The sequence below is a fragment of the Macaca nemestrina genome, chromosome X (assembly GCF_043159975.1).
Source record: "Macaca nemestrina isolate mMacNem1 chromosome X, mMacNem.hap1, whole genome shotgun sequence".
Classification (NCBI taxonomy): domain Eukaryota; kingdom Metazoa; phylum Chordata; class Mammalia; order Primates; family Cercopithecidae; genus Macaca; species Macaca nemestrina.
The window spans coordinates 138808503-138827125 of record NC_092145.1 but is presented as its reverse complement, the minus strand read 5'-3'; the positions used below and the strand labels follow the sequence as shown (position 1 = coordinate 138827125).

The 18623-nt window shown below is 37.0% G+C and overlaps 1 protein-coding gene across 1 annotated transcript in view; it reads left to right on the top strand.

The window, feature by feature from the left end:
- Positions 1-18342, top strand: part of LOC105478216 (membrane bound transcription factor peptidase, site 2) — a 45418-nt gene extending 27076 nt beyond the window's left edge. The window contains exons 6-11 of the mRNA XM_011735345.3: positions 2441-2559; positions 3472-3652; positions 10986-11080; positions 11445-11640; positions 13838-13913; positions 15367-18342. Of these exons, the coding sequence (XP_011733647.1) occupies positions 2441-2559; positions 3472-3652; positions 10986-11080; positions 11445-11640; positions 13838-13913; positions 15367-15589 (890 nt within the window). The 3' untranslated portion in view covers positions 15590-18342. The remainder of the gene's footprint in view (positions 1-2440; positions 2560-3471; positions 3653-10985; positions 11081-11444; positions 11641-13837; positions 13914-15366) is intronic.
- The last annotated feature ends 281 nt before the right edge of the window (positions 18343-18623 follow it).

The window sequence follows — 18623 nt, the reverse complement described above, 5'->3', positions numbered from 1 at the left end:
GGGAAAAGATGAGGTATGAATGTTGGAGGAGATAAATGATTATTATTAGCAAATAATGGAAAATCCAAGAGAATAAAGACTAAGACATCCTAAATGGAAAGTTCAGTTTGCTGGTTGATTAGAAAGTAAATATACAAAAATAAATGTAGTGTTCCTATATATCTGAAATAGATCATGTAATAGGAAGAAAAGATCTCATTCAGAAAGTAATGTGACATATAAAAAAATAAAAAACTAACATTTTTAAAGAAGTATGCAGGGCCTATATAGAGAAACTACAAATCTGTACTGAGAGATGTAGAAGATTTCAGTAAACAGAGATGTCATGTTCCTATGTCAGAAATGTAAAAGTGTGGATTTACCCCTAGTTATTGCAGTCATTGTAGTGACATTATAAATCCTAATGTGGGCCAGGTGTAGTGGCTCACACCTGTAATCCTAGAGCTTTGGGAGGCTGAGGTGGGCGGATCACTTGAGGTCAGGAGTTCAAAACCAGCCTAGCCAACATGGTGAAACCCTGTCTCTACTAAAAATACAAAAAAATTAGCCGGGCGTGGTGGTGGGCGCCTGTAATCCCAGCTACTTGGGAGGCTGAGGCAGGCGAATCGCTTGAACCCAGGAGGCTGAGGTTGCAGTGAGCTGAGATCTCGCCACTAGGCAACAGAGTGAGACTCTGTCTCAAAAAAAAAAAAAAAAAAAAAAAAAAATCCTAATTTGAATAATATTTGGTGGTTGTCAAAATGATTCTCAAACTTGTTGGAAAGGATAAAGGGAGAATAACCAAAATAAACAAATTGAAAGTATTTATTTACTAAATACTGAAATATTACTACCAGCAACAGCTTTATTGTCGCTGGAATAGTGGAAAAGAATGGAAAATCCAGAAGTAAGCCAAAGAATAGATGAAAATGTAGTGTAAATTAAAAGTTGCATTTAATTTAGTAGGGAAAGGATGCACTGCTCAGTAATTATTAGCTAAACATTTGAATAAAATTAGTTATATGTATCAGTCACACCATACACAAAAATAAATTACAAATGGTAAAAGATTTAAATATAAAAATCACACACATACACAAAAATGAATTCCAAATGGTAAGAGATTTAAATGTAAAAATAAAACTGTTTAAACCATCCTTCCCCACAAAAGGAGTGATTACTTACATAATGTTAGGGGTGAGAAAGTCTTCCTTTGCACAGCTGCAAAGGTTGAATATACAATGGAAAAGATTCGTGAATTTGACTACCTAAATTTTAGGGGGTTTTATTTATTTATTTATTTATTTATTTTTGAGATAGAGTCTCGCTCTGTCGCCCAGGCTGGAGTGCAGTGGCCCGATCTCGGCTCACTGCAAGCTCTGCCTCCAGGGTTCACGCCGTTCTCCTGCCTCAGCCTCCCGAGTAGCTGGAACTACAGGCCCCCGCCAACTTGCCCGGCTAATTTTTTTGTACTTTTTTAGTAGAGACGGGGTTTCGCCGTGTTAGCCAGGATGGTCCTGATCTCCTGACCTCGTGATCCACCCGCCTCGGCCTCCCAAAGTGTTGGGATTACAGGCGTGAGCTACCGCGCCCGGCCACTTTTAGGGTTTACAAAAAAAAAAATAAATAAAGACAGTTTTCTTTCTTTTTTTTTTTTTGAGACGGAATCCCGCTCTGTCACCCAGGCTGGAGCGCAGTGGCATGATCTCAGCTCACTGTAGCCTCCGCTTCCCGGGTTCAAGCAATTATGCGACCTCAGCCCCCCGAGTAACTGGGAATACAGACGCACGCCACCACGCCTGGCTAATTTTTTTGTATTTTTAGTAGACACGGGGTTTCGCCATGTTGGCCAAGCTGGTCTTAATCTGACCTCGTGATCCGCCCGCCTGGGCCGCCCAAAGTGCTGGGATTACAGGCGTGAACCACCGCGTCTGGCCGACAGTTTTCTTACGGTTTGTTGCTTTATAGTCTGTGACGTGATGTAAAACACATGCTCAGTTTGTTCCACCAATATTATTCTGCATAATAGTTTAATTCTTAACCTCCTTTTTCCAAGTACCATTTGAGTTTCTGTACCCCTGTTTAGCAAGAATTTTTTTTATTTGAATGTATTTGAGGTTTCTTTCAAAGATCACAAATATGTTTAAATTAGTGATATATACATTTTCTGAAAAGAGGGTATAGTTAGTGGAAGATATTAGTTCTATCAGTATCAAATCATGTTAGCATGTGGTCATCCTAGTGTGGTATTAACATGCCCGTTTTAGATTTCAGTATCTGAAATGAAAGTAACTAATAATTGAACATCTGTCTGCTCTACTAATAAGTAGATATTTTTGCCTCATTGCTTCTTCTGATCACTTTATTAATTTATCAGAATGCCCAAGTGTTGTGAGGTCCAGCTACTTACATCATTCCTGCCCCTGGTTGAGCTTATTGCTTTTTTTTCCTCTCTTTCCAGGTATCTGGCATAATTTTGTCCTTGCACTCTTGGGTATTTTAGCTCTCGTTCTCCTCCCAGTAATTCTCTTGCCATTTTACTACACTGGAGTTGGGGTGCTCATCACTGAAGTTGCTGAGGTAAATAATGGATTATTCAGGGCATTCTTTCATCAGAGGTTGTGATGTAATACCTAGCATCTAATCAGAAACTTTTATTCAAGATCTCCTCATATACAAAATGCTCGGTTTCTTCTGAAGAAATTACTGTAATCCTTTCAAATCTAGCAAATAATGTTGGGAAACACGTTGGTTTTTTTAAAGTTTCGTGAAAATTGTTTTTGTCCTGATGCTGTACTTAGGAAGATAGTATCAAGATTCTCTACCTGTAGTTTATTGGTAAAATACATCATTTACCTTTACTGTTTATTTTTATATCTGCTTTTGAGTCAAATGTCTTTACGCCTCCTAAGTAGTAAGAAAGATGAAACCTAGGCTGTCCAGCTGCAACATTTCATAGGAGTTTAAGTTAACGTCTTCAACTCTGTATTTCACTCCCTTAGACAATAACTGCTATGATGGCATCAAACCTTCTATTCAGACATTAGAAAGAGGAAAATTACGTTTGTGAGCAGTTGGCTTACATATACATTGTACTGATGGTATTGTCTGTATATTTGGGATATGTAAGGACGTGTCTTATTGTTTTACGTGTTAAGGATATAGGAAAGGCAAGACAGTCTGATGATACGTTCACCAAAAAAAATTTTAATTGGCAGTTTGGGGAAAAAATTTATCATTTTAGTCTTAATAGTCAGCAAGTCGGCTTTTTTTCAGTTGTGAAAAATTCAAAATCTTGGAGAATTTGGGAAAAGTAACTATAATTGTTGGATTTTATTTTAATTTTCAAGGACTATGTCTTGAATTCAAAGCTGGATTATTTTCTGCATTCAAAATATTCTACTTAATTAACTCAGTGTCTTTATTATTTGCTCAGATTAATTATAGCTTGTCTTCATGCATTATCTGATTTGGTTTTACCCTCTTCCCAAGGACTCTCCTGCCATTGGACCCAGAGGCCTTTTTGTGGGAGACCTTGTCACCCATCTACAGGATTGTCCTGTTACTAATGTGCAAGATTGGAATGAATGTTTAGATACCATCGCCTATGAGCCCCAAATTGGTTACTGTATAAGTGCATCAACTTTACAGCAGTTAAGTTTCCCAGTTAGAGGTGTGTATTTTCCTCAATATAATATAATGCTTCAAGCACCAGTACCTGCCATTCACTAATCCTTAGACCATGTCTATAGATTTATTCTGTTCTAATCTGTTTAAAGCAAATTAGTAAAGTAAATAGGTTCAAACTAATAGACATTTTTCTTGGTAAGTTGGATGCTAATATGTATGTTTCCTTTATTATATATTGTTGAACTTTTAATTATTTTCATAATGTCATATTTGACTTTTAGGACTCTAATATTTTCTGCTTTCAAAACACTTGTATTAAATCATAGCCAGGCACAGTGGCTCAAGCCTGTAATCCCAGCACTTTGGGAGGCTGAGGCAGGCGGATCACTTGAGGTCAGGAGTTCACGACCAGCCTGGCCAACATGGTGAAACCCCATCTCTATTAAAAATACAAAAATTAGCAGGGCATGGTGACAGGCTCCTGTAGTTTCAGCTGCTCGGGAGTCTGAGGCAGGAGAATTGCTTGAACCCAGGAGATGGAGGTTGCAGTGAGCCAAGATCAGGACATGGAAAGAGACTCTGTCTCAAAAAAAAAAAAAAATCAGCATTCAAGGTCCATCATAACCAATTAACTAATTCCAATAATTAAATACCCCCAATATATTATCTTTATAGTGTGTAGATATATTATAGTACTTTAAACTTTTATAACTGAAAAAGGGAATATAAATAATAAGAACCAGTTCTACTTTGCATAAGCTTATGTCAGAACAGATAAACAATGATAGTTAACTAAATATATAAAAATCAAAGCATAAACATTCTGTATTAATATATTGTTAGCCCAACACAGACATGCAATAAGGAAAGATTAAAAGAAATAAAAAGGAACTTGGCAAACAAAAAACCCCATCTGGGATTTAGAAAAAATTCCCTTACTTCTTAAAAATTCCCTTAATACTTAAACAGTTCTAGTGGTAGCTGTGTGGATGTTGGCATGTCTGAATCTATCTGGGATAGAGTTATGTTATGTATTTTATGTGGCAGGCATCCTAAGGAAGTTATCTTGGCTTCCAAAAATACCCTGTGAAGTCAGATATGTTGCTCTGTGCAGCAGATGACAGAGCTGAAGCAAGTTTCTTCTCGGATCCTGCCAAACTTATTTTGAGTTATTTTAGCTCTGAAAAATCAGCTTCCCAATTTTTTATACAAAATCAGCTTCCCAATTCTTTATACAAAATCAGCTTCCCAATTCTTTGTACAAAATCAGCTTCCCAATTCTTTAAACAAAATTGTTTATACAAAATTGAAGGTGTTAGAAAATATAAATTATGGTCACAGACTATATCTTTAAGTGAAAAAACATCCTGATACTTGTCCACATCTATTGGTGTAGGGAAATATGATTAATAATCAAGAATAGTTTTAGTAAAGTACTGTGTGCAACACAGGCAAAGTAGTAAGAACTGATTTTTTTTTAAGTTTTCAAATTTACTCTTCCATGTATAATCCATTTGTAAGAATTTTTTTATTATCAAAAATGTTTAGACACAACGGAGAATAGTATAAACGAGCCCACATGTATCTTTCTGCCAACTTTGGCAATTATTAACATTTTGCCAATTTTTTCATCTAAGCAGTCCACTTTTAGGGGAAGTATTTTAAAGTACATCCCAGGCATCCTATCATTTCATCCATAACCTTCAGCCTGCCTTTAACTGATGATGACTCATTAAACATGACCATAATACTGTTGTAATTCCTAACAAAATAACAGTAATTTCTGATATCTAGTTGGTATTCAATTATTTCTAATTCTTTTCATTATAGTTGATTTAAATTAGTTAGGATGTCTTCTAAGACTTTAAATTTGTAACAATTCTCCTTGACCTGTTTTTGAAAGGTTATTTTTTTGTTGAAGAAACTGAGTCATTTGTTTTGTTGAATTTCCTATATTCTGGGTTTTTCTGGTTATAGCTTGTCCTCATGATGTCATTAACTTGTTCAGATGTCTTCCAATTTTCTATAAACTGTTAATTAGGTCCACAGCCTTGATTAGATTCAGAATCCTTTTTGTTTGTTTGTTTGTTTGGCAAAAACACTTCATAGGCGGCGCTTGGTACTTCCTATGGCATCATATTGCATCCAGTATCTATTGTGCTCTGTTTTAATGGTGTTAAGATTGTTCAGTGGACCAGTCTGATTCTTTAAGGTTGAAATATTTATAAATTTTCCCCATTCTCAGGAGCCTCTTACCATCTTCCAAAGCTTTTAAGATGATAGAAGATTGATTATGTAATCCACAATGTGTTCTTCTTTAAAGAAATGATCCATTATTTCCCACTTCTTAAGTCCTTTATCATTTTCTTTTGGTTTCTCTAAATTTGATGTAATGTGTATTGAATTACAAAAACCAAAGTGACACACTAGTTAAATAAAGTTCTCTTCTGTAGGATTGTTTTACTTAGGATATCTGCATATTCAGATGTTTAGGGTTTTATCCTTTTCCTATCAGACAGACTGTAAATAAAAATTTTCCCTGAAATACTCAGAAACTCTCTTCTTGTCAACTGAGTATTTCACTGTTGTGGATCATGTGCTACATTTTGGAGGTATTTGTTTAAATACCTAATTACTCTTTCTATACTAAAATCAATCCAGAAGTAATTCTCTTTTTTTTTTTTCCAGACCCTGGGCTGTTGTAGCCCAGCAGTAATTCTTCAATATCTATTTTGTCTCAGTATACATGTTTATTTTACATGATTACTATATCTGATAAATCTGTGCCTCTATTTAAGCTTTTGAAAATGGAGTACGTATACTTAGCCAGTTTAAAGGAACATTAATGTCTATAAATATCACTTAAAATATATACTAGGACTGGTCCAAATGCAGTTGTGGTTACAATTAATTGATCACAACCAGTTACAGAATTCTTTGTTCCTTCTCTATTCCCACTACATCACTTGACTAGCCTTAAAAAAAAAAATACATACTAGATTAATTTTGATGGCAGGCTTAGCCCCTGGGGCCATGGACATTTAAGAAAGCTATGGATTGATGGTTTTTTATATGTTTCTAGGTAACTTTGTTATCCTTCATTGTAAGTAGGAATGAAAGATATGGTCAAATATACCAATACAAAGTGTCCAATGATCCAAAAGTTATTCATGTTCAATTTAGAGTAGAATTCAGTACACATAACTAAATTCTAGGAATTTATACCACTTCAGATTAATAAAGCCACCTTGGAAAGATCACACCCTGGAAGTGCTTGTAAACCATCTCCACCAATTATCTCTAGCCTCTTATTTCATACCCCGCCTCTCCCAGATGCAGTATTAGATTTAAACTCTTTGAAGATTAAACAGCCTTTTGGGGAAACTCCAAGAAGAACACTGAGGGCTTGGAGCCCTTTGTACCTGGAATAGATCTCTGGTCTTACTCTGGGTCAGAAAAGAAAAACATACACTCTTCCCCCATTCATATTGAAGCCTCTGCTTTTAGGGTTGCTGGCTGTCCATACACCACTCAGTGATTTAAATAGAACTGAAAGTTACAGACAATAACTAGTATGACTCTTTTGGGGGACTATTTTCCTAACAAGTACTTTGCATCTTCACTCTTTATTTCGAGGGAGGCACTCCTTATTTCATATATGCATAAAGCTAAATTCCTTTTTGATGAAAGCATTGTCTTGAGTAAGAAAGGCTGTCCTTAGCAAGTCCACCATTTGAACTACATTTTAAGAAGCACGAGACAGAATGCTAAGGCAACTCTGCTTAAAGTGAAGCTGTGAGCCCAGACTCAGGCATCCACCCTGAACAGTTTACATTCCTATTCAAAGGAGGTGAGGGTTTATGCCCTTACCTGCCTGGCAACAGAAATATTAAACTGTCTTACATATCTTTAACTAGAGTGAGAGAAGACCCTTCTTGACCCAGTTTAAGATAATAAAAGGAAAACTCTGGGAATCTTTTCAACAAACTTTGAGAACTCAGATTGTTTTTATGCCCAAATTGCTCTAATATTTGGGGAAAAAAAGACTTTTTTGTTATTATGAGCATCAAGTTATGGTTTGCTATCCTAAATTGAAGAGTAAGAGTGTGTATATAAGTGTGTGTGTGTGTGTGTGTGTGTGTGTGTGTGTGTGTGTGTGTATATATATATATATTTTTTTTTTTTTTTTTTTTTTTTTGAGATGGAGTCTCACTCTGTCGCCCAGGCTGGAGTGCAGTGGCGCGATCTCGGCTCACAGCAACCTCTACCTCCCTGGTTCAAGCAATTCTCATGCCTCAGCGTCCCGAGTAGCTGGGATTACAGGTGTATGCCACCAAGCCCGGCTAATTTTTTTGTATTTTTTTTAGTAGAGACGGGGTTTCACCATGTTGGCCAGGCTGTTTTCAAACTCCTGACCTCAGGTGATTTCAAACTCCTGACCAGGCTGTTTTCAAACTCCTGACCTGGGTGAGCCACCACACCCAGCCTCGTGTGTGTGTGTGTGTGTGTGTGTGTGTGTGTGTGTGTGTTTCGTTTAACTACTTGTTACTAGGCAGTGATGGCATAAAGTCAGCAATAGAACTGAGAATAAATAGGCTTGCTTCCCTGTGTTGGAGCCCTAGCTATGTGTTATATATTTGATAAGCTAGGGTAAGAAAATTATTCAGTTCATGTTAGAGATATAGAAAATGGTAGGCACTGTGAACTAGAGATTGAAAAAATCTCCTCTCCCCAGCTTTATTCCACAGTTACCTCTGGTCTAGACCATTCTTTGTAGACTGGACTATTTCCATGACTATATTAGGGCTCATCTTAGGGTACATTCAAAATATACGAATTCTCCCTGTAATAACATTATGAAACTTTTCTGGCCTTAAATATTTCTGATTGTCTCCCATACTGGGGATATTTAAGGACAATTTTAATCTTCTAGAGTTAAATTGAACCCATAAATTCCCCTGGGGACATTATATTGCAATCTTGAATATTACTTCCAAAGTAGAATTGTATTGGCCTCTCGTAATTGATAAAAACATATGAATGTAAAAATTATCTGTGTCATACCCCCTCATCTTATAGATTAAGAATCAAGTCACAGAAATTGGTTAAGTAACTTGTTCTTTATGTGACCCAGTAGAAAAGATTCTAAAATTATGTTTAAGCCTATAGCTTTTTAAGATAGCAATAGAGAAATATCAAGTTTACTTCTCACATGCAAACAAAATATTTAACTCTTTATTGGAAAATTATGTATGTCAGGAGGTACTTAATCATGTTACGGAGGCCACAGGCATGGATTTCTGTTTTGCTTGGAATAAATGCCACGGGAAGAAAAAAACCAGAGATCACAAATTGGTGGCAGCCTCCAGGCCAAATCCAGCCTTAGCAGATGTATTTGCTTTGGCTTGCCCAGTGTTTTTAAATTTTTAATTGGCTGCCAATGTTTAAACTTCAACAGGCTTCACATGAAGGTCCAGATTTCTGGTTTCTATTGGGACAAAATGGAATATCTGTCAATTCTGGGCCCCAAATTGAGTGGCCTGGCTGTTAACCCCCTAGAACAGGCCATGTATTTTCTAGTTCATCACAGTCCCCACCACTTTCTGTTTTTTCTGCATATGATCCACTTCATTTATTTGGTACCTGCTTGGCCCATTTAAGCATTTATATTACCAAACATGCCATATCAATAGCAATAATAAATTCCTGACTTCCAATTCTGTATTGTACCCAGTCCTCTAAGAAAACTTAGTAACTAAGCATCAGCTATAAACATTTTAAGATCATTACTGATACAAAGGCAAATCACTTAGAACATCATTTATGTATTCAGTGTATATTGAGTAATCCACCTTATATAAGACACTGAGAAACCTTTCCCTCAGGAAGCTCACAGTTTAGTCATAAAAACAGACCATACCCACATTATTACAGTACAAGTTTAAATTTAAGTAATGACAGGCAATACTGGGAAATGATAACAGTCTTGACTAAGAACATGAAGGCAGGTTTCACAGCATCAGTCCTTGAACTGGCCATCAACAGTGAGTTTACTTTTAGGAGGCCAAGATGGACATGGACCTCAGCACCATAGAACAGAAGGTGGTCAAGGAACTGCCAGTAATTCAGTTTAGGAAGAGAATCATATGGGATAAGGTAGTTTAAAAGTGAGAGGGAATTAGTCTGTACTCAAGTGGGAATAGATAAGGAGAAAAATGAGGAGGAGTTTTGTAAAAATCCATGGGACTTGGCAATCTGGTCAAAGAGAACACTGAGGGTTTTAGCTTGGATTGATTTTTCTAAAGAATTCCTGAACAACTTTTTACTTTATACTTTACCATTAGGGCTGACAAATGATTATAGGCTAGGATTTGTCTGTGCTATTAGATGCTCACAGTCTGCTTTAATATTTTAAATACTACTCACTCAAAATTAAATACCCATTCAGTTATGATAAGAAAACAGAACAGGCCAGCACAGTGTCTCATGCCTATAATCCCAGCACTTTGGGAGGCCGAGGTGGGTGGATCACTTGAAGCCAGCAGTTCAAGACCAGCCTGGCCAACATGGTGAAACCCCATTTCTACTAAAAGTACAAAAAAATTCACTGGGCATGGTGGCACATGCCTGTAATCCCAGCTACTCAGGAGGCTGAGGCAGGAGAATTGCTTGAGCCCAGGAGGTGGAGGTTTCAGTGAGCAGAGATCATGCCACTGCACTCCAGCCTGGGTGACAGAGCGAGACTCTAAATAGATAGATAGATAGATAGATAGATAGATAGATAGATAGATAGATAAATGGAATAACAGTTGCTCCATTGCTGTTGTCTTCCAAAAATGGTAACTGGATTACTGGTGTACAGGCAGGTATGTGCACATCTGTGGGTCAAATTGGGCATCCCTGGTTCTCTAGGGGGAGCCCCAAAGTAAGCCTGGGGTAGAATAGGTATTTGGATATAGTGGGGATGTCTTAGGCATCCTCTGGCCACCTCTGTTTACCAGCACCACAGTGCAGGGGTTCCGAAGTAATGTTGGATCATCGGCATTCAGGCACATAATAGTAGTTCATTAAATGTTTGTGCTTGACCAGCTGGACTTATTATTGTGAAACTTACTGAGGTACTGCAACTCCGGCTTTATGGGTAGGTCAGTTTATATGAGGACAACTAACCTAGGGTAACTGCTGCTTCTTGATTTAAAATTGAATGGATCTCTTTTGGTAATGTAAAATCAAACTGCAGCAAGTAGCCCTCAAGTTGAACTCTGAATTATACAGTTGCTTCTAAACAAAGTAAAAATATGCCATTTTACTTATTCTTTTTGTCACAAATGTGTTTTTATATAACAGACTCTAATAAACAGTATATTTCTCTTTAGCATACAAACGGCTAGATGGTTCAACTGAATGCTGTAACAATCACAGCCTCACAGATGTGTGCTTTTCCTACAGAAATAATTTTAATAAGCGTTTGGTAAGTTGTCCCTGAAGCAGTCTTGCTTGTCTGATATAATTACTACAAAATAAGCATGTAGAGCTAAAATGGAATCTATGGAAACTTCTCTCTTTTGCTCTATTTGTATCATTTTATTAAAATCTCTACATTTCACATGTCACATTTCATCTGAAAATCTTTAAAAATTTATAGTGATAATATCTTATTTGACCCAAATGGGGTACTTGAATCTATTTTATAGTAGGTGCACATAAATGGCATTTCTTTTATATGAACCTCGTTCCTGATATGCTACGTGGCATGAAAAATGTTGAAGGAATGTAACTTAGGTTTTTCTTAATAAATCATTTTTAATATTGACTGATTAATATTTTATTTATAGCATACATGTCTTCCTGCCCGGAAAGCAGTTGAAGCGACCCAAGTTTGCAGAACCAATAAAGATTGTAAAAAAAGCTCAAGTTCAAGTTTCTGTATAATACCTTCTTTGGAAACTCACACTCGCTTAATAAAAGTAAAACACCCACCTCAAATTGATATGTTATATGTAGGACATCCTCTGCATCTTCACTACACAGGTGAGTATTTTTGTGGTAGACACTTAGAAAATCATTAAGATCACATATAGTTTCAGTAGTAGAAACTCACTACAAATCCTTGAATTAATACATTTATTATAAATTTGACCATTTATCAAAGTCTTGTTAACTTGTTCTTAAGCATTAAGTGAAAATTATGCAGTAGGAAGTTAATCTGAATTTATAAAATAAGATGGAGCTGAATCCATGCCTGCCTATGCAGAGTGACACATTTTCCCTTCCCTACCATTTATGCCCAGGTGAAATATGTGATCTCTCAGATGTCCTCTGAGAGTTTATTAAATTTATCCAAGCTCCCCAAAACAGTGGCAAGAGCAACATACCCTAGAGAATGCCAAGATACATGGGGATGTAACTATAATTTGTGTGTGACACATGACTTTCATATGACTATACTTTCAAAACTGGTCCAGCATAATCATTTTAGCAGTGGCAGCATCGTTGGACTAAGTTATTTATGGCTAAAGATCACATAGTCTAACTCATTTTGTTGTAGAAGATTTTTTAAATAGTTTACCATGCAATTTACCCATTAAAGTTTACAATTCGGTGGGGTTTTGTTTGTTTGTTTTTGTTTTGTTTTGAGACAGATTCTCACTCTGTCGCCCAGACTGGAATGCAGTGGCTCAATGTTGGCTCACTGCAACCTCCATACCCAGGACTCAAGTGATCCTCTCACCTTAGCCTCCCAAGTAGCTGGGACTACAGATGTGTGCCACCATGCTGGGCTAATTCTTTGGGTTTTGTAGAGACAGAGTCTCACTATGTTATCCAGGCTGGTCTCAAACTCCTGTGCTCAAGCAATTCTCCCTCCTCAGTCTCTAAAAGTGCTGGGATTACAGGCATGAGGCACTGTGCCCAGCCCAGTGGTTTTTAATATATTGAGTTGTGCAACCATCACCACAAGCTAGCTGCAGAATATCTTCATCACCACTAAAAGAAACTCCATACCCATTAAGTACTCACTCCCTGTATCTCTCCAACACTCCCAGCCCTTGGCAATCTCTAATCTACTTTCTGTTTCTATAAATTTGCCTGTTCTGGTCATTTCATATAAATGGAATATTTTATGACTAGCTTCTTTGATGTAGCTTAATGTTTTCAAGGTTTATCTGTGTTGTGGCGTGAATTAGTACTTCATGCTTTTTAAGGCCAAATGATATTCCTTGGTATGGATAGACCACATTTTCTTTATTCATTCATAGTTAATGGATATGTGGGTTTTATGTCACTTTTTTTTTTTTTTTTGAGACGGAGTTTTGCTCTTGTTGCCCAGCCTGGAGTGCAATGGCGCAATCTCGGCTCACTGCAGCCTCTGCCTCCTGGGTTCAAGCAATTCTCCTGCCTCAGCCTCCGGAGTAGCTGGGATTACAGGTGCCCACCACCATGCCCAGCTAATGTTTGGTATTTTTGGTAGAGACAGAGTTTCACCATATTGGTCAGGCTGGTCTCGAACTCCTGACCTCAGGTGATCTGCCTGTCTTGGTCTCCCAAAGTGCTGGGATTACAGGCGTGAGACACCGCGCCTGGCCTATGTCACTCTTTAAAAGACTCTCTTATTGCTCCACAGTCATATCCTGAGATACAACTGAGGTCATTTTTCTTATGTTTGACACTAAATGACTCTAGACTGCAACTATTAAATAAAACCTGAATAAATGAATAAATGAATAAATGTCCCTAGTGGGGGTAATTCAGAAATGTGTACTATGAGTTCTGACTAATTACAGGATAGTTTTAAAATGTTTTGAACAAAAACGGGATTATGGAATCCACAGAGTAGATGAGACTTTAAATCCCCTCATCTTAATCCTTGGTTTAGCCATGAAGAAAAAAAAAGACCTGAAAGAGGTTAAGTAGCATAATAGTAGGAGTAAACATAATTTTAAGGTTATACCACTTTGAAAGGGTAAGGACTCTTAATGTAAATTTCTTACTCTCGCCTCAAAATATAAGTACACATTGGGACATGTTTTTTCATTCTGCTGTTTTTATTAGATATTCTGGAAGTATTGACTGCTTTTATATGTGAGGTACATAGCCTGCATATGTTTAGGAAGGGCTTTCTCAATCAATTTAATCTGCTAGCCCAATTTTTAACCATATGGTAGAATTCATAATGCTGTTGCTTCTCTGGTATGAATAATATTTATTATTCCTTATTTTTCTTTTTCAGTGAGCATCACCAGTTTTATCCCACGTTTTAACTTTCTAAGCATAGATCTGCCAGTGATTGTGGAGACATTTGTCAAGTATCCTTTCTGGTGTGAAACATGTTTTAAAAGTGTGTTACTTGGATCTTCATCAATTTTACCTTGAATAGAGCATTACAAGTATAGACCTCACAAGTATCACTTAATTGCTAATAACTGAACAAGAATCTTGAAAGTTGAAAAAGATCAGATTGTACCCAGGAGGGAAGAAGTCAGAGAAAGATTAATCAGAGTGAGAAAGGTTTAGATGTAGAAGGGAAAGAACCCAGAATACAAATTGAGAAATGAATTTACAGGTCTAAAACATTTTAGTAAGTTTATAAAGGATGGAAGCTTCAGTTACTACTGAGGTGATGAATTCTGCCCCATCTGAGCCTGTTAGTTCTGACCAAATAGAGGATGTAATTGCATAACCAGGAATTATGTAAATCCCAGGGAGGAATGCACAAGAAAGATCAAGCTGGTTTCAACTACTAAGATAGCAATTCAGAGGGCCAAATCTCATGTGGTCTTTAGCATATTATGATTGCACATAAAAGATGAATTTTTTCATATTAATTATTATGCAGAATTGAATTACTGGAAAGTTATGGGAGGGTTCTTTAATTTTGTCGCTTTTAAATTTTTTAATGTCTTTCCTCAATTATTTAAATTTTAAAAAAAATGGAAAACAAGTAAGCAGTTATTTTTTTTAAATGTGTATAATTAAGATTGTGGCCAGGTGCAGTGGCTCACACCTGTAATCCTAGCACTTTGGGAGGCCAAGGCAGGTGGATCACCTGAGGTCAGGAGTTCCAGACCAGCCTGACCAATATGGCAAAACCCCATCTCTACTAAAAACAGAAAAATTATCCGGGCGTCTTGGTATGCACCTGTAGTCCCAGCTACTCGGGAGGTTGAGACAGGAGAATCGCTTGAACCCAGGAGGTGGAGGTTGCAGTGAGCTGAGATTGCTCCACTGCACTACAGCCTGGGCGACAGAGCTAGAATCCATCTCAAAAAAAAAAAAAAAAGATTGTACTTTATAGACTCTGCAGCTTTGTCACCAAGAGACTTATGCTATAACCTTATAGATGGTAGTAAAATAAAGTAGGTTTCAAGAACCAAAATCTTTGTTTCCTAATATAAAGTAATGCTTTGTAAGGCCCAAAGAGTAATTTTCCCCTTATTTCTTATTCCTTCCACATTCCCTTCCCTGTTGTATCATTAAAGGCTTAGAAAGACTTAGTCATCCTACGAGTTCATTATAGATTGGCTTAGTTTATAAGTAGTTGGCCTTTATTTTTCTAGTCAAGGTTTTTGAACTTTGAAATAATATAAACTCATTTGTTTTAAGTAGTACAGGTCTAAGAAGGAATGGCAGAGATTTAAAGAAAGTAGAGAAGTCAAGTGTAATCTCAAATTCAGTCACAGTAAAATATCTTCTGACTCATAGAAATGTGGTTTCTACTCAGACTTCTCACAGTTGGTTCCTTAACTGATTTTAACCCAGGTACCTGATTTCCCTCTCAGGAGCTCTGGCTATTGTTAATGCAGTACCCTGCTTTGCTTTGGATGGACAATGGATTCTAAACTCTTTCCTAGATGCCACCCTTACCTCAGTGATTGGAGACAATGATGTCAAAGATCTAATAGGGTTTTTCATCTTGCTGGGTGGCAGTGTACTTTTGGCTGCCAATGTGACCCTGGGACTCTGGATGGTTACAGCACGGTAATGTTTGCACTCATCTGACAGAATCCCTGAGTTACAGTATACAGCTAAGTGGTAATATCCATTGCCATTGAAATTCTTATTTGGTATGAAATATAAAGTGTTTCCTTAAATTACATCTTAGCCAACAACCCTGAGCTCCTCCCATATCCAGAGTACCCAAACTCTGTGGTAAAAGATAAGCCGAATAAATGAAAGGCATAGTCCCTGGCTGTATTCTAATTTAGGACTGAATGTAGCCAGATGCTTGTGGAATATCTAAGCAAGTGCAAATTCATGTGATACCATTTCATGTGATTACATATTGTGTTGAAATAGTATAAAGGAGAACAGAACTGGGTGGAATTAATTGGGAAAAACTTCTTACAAAAGCATCATTAATCAAAATTTGAAGGAGACCAGACTTTGGCCAAGTGGAAGGATGACCATTGTCTTGGCCTATATCTCTTGTCCTTTGTCTTGTTTGAAAAGTGTTTAAAATTTAATGGTGTATTATTTTGTGCTCTGAAAGCTGAGGTCTGATTACAATTAGTAAAATTCTGCAGAAGAATCTGCTGACGTGAAAGGGAAAAATCTTTGTCAAATGATACTAAATAAATGAACAAAATAGGATGTAGGGCCTATGATATCATGAGACATGTTTTGCCCCACAAAAGTTGCATCTTTGATAAGGTATCTCTGCCCCCTCATAAAGCAGCAATAGCTTTGACATCCACAGTGAGCTGCAGGAAGCATCTCACACCAGCAGTATGTGAGCTGAGGGAGGCAGTTAGGGTTGAACCTCAGAACTAGGCCGGGTCTCCTGACAGATCACAAGACACCCCAGAGGATCTTCAGCAGTCCTGCTTCCCATTCTCTATAAAGCTTTGAAGCTTGGAACTCTTCCAGGGTAAACATTTTCTCTTGTGCTGCTGAGGCCATCTGGGGCCTAGCTCCTGGGTTCCTGTCTCCAAGAAGCAATGACCTTAAACTCTGAGCCATACTCTGTCCTCACCAGCGGCTCCCATGTTTCTCTGTGTCAGGTTACTAAGTACCTAGTCCTTGCTTTCCGTCTCTCCCCTAAGCTACCTCTCTGGGTCCACAGAAGACTTGGTAGTACAGTGAGAATGGCTCTACATGAGTACAAACGTGGATTTGCCAGAGCTTGGGAACTGACTCTTGAGCCCAGAAGAGCCACGCCTGGTTCGAGGTCTTTTGGACTGGAGATCCAGCCCTGGGAAATTTGGGAAGTCAGCAGGCCAGTGTGAAGCTGTTGGTCCTAGAAGTATATGAGCTTGGTGTTTCTTTGATGAAAAATACGTGCTTCTCTCGTATACTCAGAAGTGATTAAGGGCAATAACTTATTAATAGCCAGGTATCCAACTTCTTTACTGAGTGATGTATTCTATGGGGTTACCTTTTTTAGATTATTGAGTTGCTCTGTAAGCACTAAAACTTTTTAATCATTTTTAAGAAACTTTTTAGATTGTATTACAAATTTGCCTTAACAGAAATTAGACATTGAATATAATTTTAACATTTTATTAATGACTTGGGTCATCAGTTAATAACAGTACTAAAACCACATGAATTATTGGTTTATTCCAGAAAATACAGCATTTGTTCTATGTTAGGTAGACAGTCATTTGGGATCAGAGTATATTAGCATAGTAATGCTCAGACCTGTTCAAGTAGTAGAGCTTGGAGAATGCCATGAAATACTTATATAATTAATTTGATTGCATGAACTAAGCAATTTACTAATGAAAAGGTTGTATATGTGTAAGTCAGTTTTTTTAAAAACCGAGAAAAAGTTTTAATAGAGGAAATCTTATTCATTAATTTATTTTTCTGAGTGAAAAAACAAAACGCAAATCTCATTTTATTTCAGCTGCTAAACATTTTGATCTGTTGACCCATAGGAGCAGGATTTGGGAACCACTTTACTAGGAAAGAGCAGATCAGCACCATTTGTGTAAAACTGGCTTCAATATGTAAGAAAGAAAATGTTATGTGTTTTCTTCTTTAGCTTGGTTGTGGGCACTTCTACAGCAAGGACCATATCATGTTCATCTTTGCATCCCTGGCACAGTGCATGAGACATAAGTACTTAATAAATGCAGTTGAATGGATAATGATTAGTGTTATTTATGGATTAGAAAAAGCATGTTTCTATTTAAGTAAGCTATAAAAAGTATTATTGAATATTTACTGTAAATATATGTTCACATAAAAAAATAACTTGGAAGGTCTTTGTGTCCCTGGCATATTATCATCTTTATGGAAAGAATCCACTATGGTTTCTGTAGAGTGATTAGAAAAATGGATTATTTTGAGAATTGGAGAAAGTGTTCTTTCTGTGTTGTCACTTTGTTCAACAGTAAAACTTTATTCTCAGTGTTCCTACTCTGCATTGTTTACATTTTTGAGAGTTTTTTTTTTTTTTAATCACCTACAATCTGTAAAGAATGTATATATTCTTTTCAGCAGCTCAGTTTGAAAAGACATGCCGTTAAACTTGACTTTTTGATAATCGTTCTTACAGGTCATTGTCTGTTCTAACAGCAAATTGTAAACATGTGCTTCATAGATATTGTGGCTCTCAGTCATCACTTTGTCCTATGGTATTTATTGAATGTTCACATACTAATGGTGCACAGGTGTTTTTTTCTATAAATCTTCTGACTGTTCTGTAATTCATTCTTAAGCTTTAACTTGAAGATATCGTAATCGCCGGCATTTGATGTTTAGCAATAAAAGGATAAATGTGTACCAGCATTTTATGTTTATCATCGTCTATGTGTTGTCTTCTTTGAACTCTTTTCTGTCAAAATTGTTCCTATTACATAAAGCAAGATCTTAATCATTTTTAAATTCTTGATTCTAGAACCAGCCTTCAGTTTTCATTCATGTAATCTATACCTGAAAGTCATTGCGGGCCTTGAAAATAAGTCTTTTAAATGAGGCTCCTGTGCACTCACTACTGTCTTGGAAATGGCTGGTTTATGGATGAAGAAAGAGGACTATCATGTTTCCTTTCATTAGTGTCTGACAGAAAA